This window comes from Mizuhopecten yessoensis, unplaced genomic scaffold (genome assembly GCF_002113885.1).
Source record: "Mizuhopecten yessoensis strain PY_sf001 unplaced genomic scaffold, ASM211388v2 scaffold7561, whole genome shotgun sequence".
Lineage (NCBI taxonomy): Eukaryota > Metazoa > Mollusca > Bivalvia > Pectinida > Pectinidae > Mizuhopecten > Mizuhopecten yessoensis.
The window spans coordinates 67,427-71,662 of record NW_018407109.1 but is presented as its reverse complement, the minus strand read 5'-3'; the positions used below and the strand labels follow the sequence as shown (position 1 = coordinate 71,662).

The 4,236-nt window shown below is 38.0% G+C and overlaps 1 protein-coding gene across 1 annotated transcript in view; it reads left to right on the top strand.

Annotated features, from left to right (window-relative positions):
• The first annotated feature begins 225 nt into the window (after positions 1–225).
• The window catches only part of LOC110453974 (sacsin-like), a 31,849-nt gene continuing 27,838 nt past the window's right edge, over positions 226–4,236 (top strand). Inside the window, exons 1-4 of the mRNA XM_021503241.1 lie at positions 226–433; positions 1,226–1,332; positions 2,535–2,645; positions 2,837–2,984. Coding sequence (XP_021358916.1) covers positions 298–433; positions 1,226–1,332; positions 2,535–2,645; positions 2,837–2,984 — 502 coding nt within the window. The 5' untranslated portion in view covers positions 226–297. The remainder of the gene's footprint in view (positions 434–1,225; positions 1,333–2,534; positions 2,646–2,836; positions 2,985–4,236) is intronic.

Genomic DNA, 4,236 nt, shown 5'->3' with positions numbered 1-4,236 from the left:
GCCGATAGGTATATTACATGGGTTAATACGCAAACAAATATGGCCACTTGTATAAACATCTCAACTCTTGAGTTTCCTCAAGTCTAAGATTTCCGATAGACAATACATTGCTTGAGATTCTCCTTAACTTTGAGATGTTTTTCATGGGTATATTCACTGGATAAGACTGTACATTATGTGATATAACAATTTACTAGAAATCTTTGTTTACTTGTTTTAGATCGTGAGGACGACGAGGAAAATCCGCCTGGATCTTCCGATTCTAAACACAAGAGAAAACACAAACATTCTCCTGATATGGTGCGTAAGAAAAAGAAAACGGAAGCGCTGAAATCAGGCGGTCCACCGGAGAATCTCCTTCCGGAAAACACCTCGGCAATTCCTGCTGATGGGGCATGCGGCAATGACGTCAATGTTCAATCAGCTCCTATAGGTATGAAACGTAGGGTTTAAAAGAAAAGTGAACCTGAATTTGTATTGAGTTCTAACAAAATGGTTTGATTTTACATTCTAAAAACGAATTGCTGTCCTATGGCGTAAACGACAAACCAGGTTGTATTTGTAACAGGATATGGACAAATGCACGACCAGACCGGGGTTCGAACCCGGGACCCTCCAAACTCTATACGGACGCTTTACTAATTGAGCTACCTAGTCGCCGACGATCGACCCATTCCAGTTCCGCTATAATCCTTGCTCCCTTTTCTAAATCTTCGCCCCTGAAGGCACAACTATTTACAACTCATGTTCGGGTTACTACTTGCCATGCGTACTCCATATGCTTGAAAGGGTTGACGCACGCTCTAACAGTTAACTACCAGATCGCCGACGATCGTCCAAATCCAGTCCCGCTACATATTAAACAAATTGACGATGGGTAGTCATAGAGAAAACGTTATTTTTCTATCACAGTCGATTATAGGGTGGGACCTTCTTATGCTCATAACCGATAAATGTACCGTACTTTTGTATCTGTACATAGCAAATATCGAAGGCCAAATGTTAAGAGTACTCTTTATTAAAAAAGTAAATTCAGGACACTTGGTATTTCGATCACCTCGTGTGGCAAAATATTCTAATACTTTCACTGGTGCTTGGCAATGTGATCGTTTTACCATACCAATGTTACATATCTAGTATCCAAAGGGATTACATATTCTATCTATTGTTATAGGGTAATAAATATAAATTGGATGGATCATAAGGACATTATTTTATTATACAGATGGGGATGGCGATTCAACAGATTCAGAGTGTTCAATGGACCGGCCGACTCTCCTGGAACAATTAAAGACCATACTTGATAGCTACCAAGACGCTCAAATCATTCGGGTAAGAGGCGACGTGAACTTATTGTTTGTCACTTCTCTATAAGTATACATATCTAGAAAAAACCTCGGCCAAAATTAAAACGGATCAATACAATTCAAAAAGAACAATGTTCACTGACTTACTCCTTAAAGATTTATTCACTGGTCGCTTTCGCAAAATAATCACTGGCTATCTATATATATGTTGTCTGGCCTTTAGGCATATTTTATATCGCTCTGTATCCTTGTTATCCAAAGGATACGCTCTCTTCTTTGCTCAGCATCCCTGCCATAGAAGGCATGTGATTAAATATTTGAATGCTTTCAAATGTGCTACCACAGATCAGGTCTATTTCACCGCTATGCTGCCGAGCGATTGTTTTAATGTGCATCGCTAGCTCTATTGTATTATTTAAAAGGTGGCGAATACAGAGCCATCGATTTTGTCATAATGTATTCCAGGGTTGCCTAAAACGTAAGAGAGCGAATCCCTTGGAACTGGCAATTATCCTATAGCCAAACGTTTGCCATGGCTACATTGTATATCTGTTCGTCGTCCGTCGGCATGTTTTCTATGAAATGCTACTTGGTGTGGAGTATTCTTAAGCCAAGGCAAAACTCTAACACGTTAAATGTCGTATTGTCACTAAGAGCAATACCTCTTACAAGTACGATGTATATCGAAAGTAAGGGAAGTTACTCTTACATGTACAAGTACTATGTACATTGTATATAGTAAGTAAGGGCAGTAACTATTACATATACAAGTTCAATGTTTATCGTAAGTAAGGACAAGTATCATGTCGTAGGTAAGGGCAGTAACTCTTACAAGTACCCTGATAGCGTAAGTATGGGAAGCTACCGTATTATAAAAAACAAAATCTCCTTTTTTAATATGCTTATTGTTAAATCCCCCCACCCCTTTTTATCTAAGTGATAAATCTTGGATGAAAAGTTTGTTTCTTGGATTTTTCAAAGCCTTGTTAATTTGAGAAAACTGCTTCATTCGAGCAGTATCCATAAAATTACCTCCCAGAATCTTTTCGAGCATACGACGGAAAAGGGCGAAGTGATTTGATTGGTACTACTCTTCTAGAAGTATTATGTTAATTATACCTAAGGGAGGTTACTCTAACAACTATAAAGACTTATCGAAACAATTACAACCTGAGGTTATACAAACAAAAGAAGTCAGGAGAAAAACGTGGTTGCCTTCTATTACAGGAACTAGTTCAAAACGCAGATGACGCCAATGCCTCGGAGATGAAGATTGTTTATGTGAATGGTGACGCCGAGACATCACAAGGAAAAAACTGTTATTCGGATTATTTCAGGGTAAATTTAGGCCAAAATGTATTTCATTTCACGATGAAAACAGTAAAGATGCTACATACTTACATTAAAACAATTAAATCATTCTTTGAAATTATCCTAAGTATAACACAAAACATAAGTTTCTATTCATATTTTTTAATTGAGATACTAGTTATATATTTTTCTGTAAATTTCCGTTACGGTCCTTCCAGGCGCCTGCGCTGTGTGTCTATAACAACGGGCTGTTCAGTAAACAGGACTGGAAATACATCAAAAGCATCTATAACAGTGGCAAGCGAGAAGACACTCTCAAAGTGGGCAGATTTGGTCTGGGATTCAAGTCGGTCTTCCACATTACAGGTAAGGACACTTCCACATAACAGGTAGGGTCACTTCCACATCACAGGTAGGGGCACTTCCACATCACAGGTAGGGACACTTCCACATCACAGGTAGGAACACTTCCACATCACAGGTACACTACCACATCACAGGTTGGGGCACTTCCATATCACAAGTAGGGGCATTTCCACATCATAGGTAGGTGATTGATGAGTGATCTTTATTATTTTTCATGCAAATTTGCTTATACAAACGGCTTACATGTTTGTGTGTGTTTGTGTAGTTTATAACTGATACTAAGACATATTGGTAATTTGTAAGTTTACAGTCTCAAACAGTCCGAGCGATATTTACGGTGTACCTATGTCTTTGTGGAATAAATCATATTAGGATTTTTAAACAAACCTGTGGTAGTCTTTAACATTTCCATTTGTTCAGTAGTAAGCTTCGTTCCAAGCACACTTTCGTTCTCCTGTTATGAGATCTTCCTTTTTCAAGAATTCAAGAAAGGTGATTTAATTTTTATGGTCTATATTTNGGGGGGGGGCGGAGGAGTTCAAGGAAATGTTCATTCCTGAGAATGAAGATCTGAATTGCTCTTTTGAAGTATGGTGATAAGATTTTCAAGCACAATGTATGAATTGGTATGGGAACAAAATGTTCCCCTCTTCTGGTCAGCTTGTTTTTGTTTTTATATGAGGCTAAAGTTTTAAGAGCTGGTTAGGTCTGTCTACAAATATCTTTCCAAGTCACTCAGTATCATTGTCAGGTGATGGACGGCTTGCTGTTCAAGATAGGATTTAGTAAACCACGGCGATTGTATATACCGATCTGAACTTGAAATTAAGGACACTTTAATATTTACGACACTTTACTTACGTAACCAGTTGGGACGGAATAATACATAGCTCTATCAATAACTTTTCAATTTTGAATATGAACATTCTCTTTCTGGACACGTATCCCCCACATTGACATTTTCATATTCTCCTGTTGCATTTTGAAAACGTCATCAGTTGTATTACTCTCCCAGGGTTCTAATTAATATTTTAGCCCATACTCATGAAAATTATTCGATGTCCGTCCTGAAACAGATCTGTTCAACGCTATTCCTTCTTAAAGGACTTTCTCAAATTTCCTATGACATTTCTCCTTGAACTGTAATTTTAAAAATCATCTTGCAGTATACTTTGACCTCTAGGTCAATTGTCGAATACTTGCATGCTTTTCAGTAGCATATAGTCGTGGCAATACTTTTAGAACCGTTAAC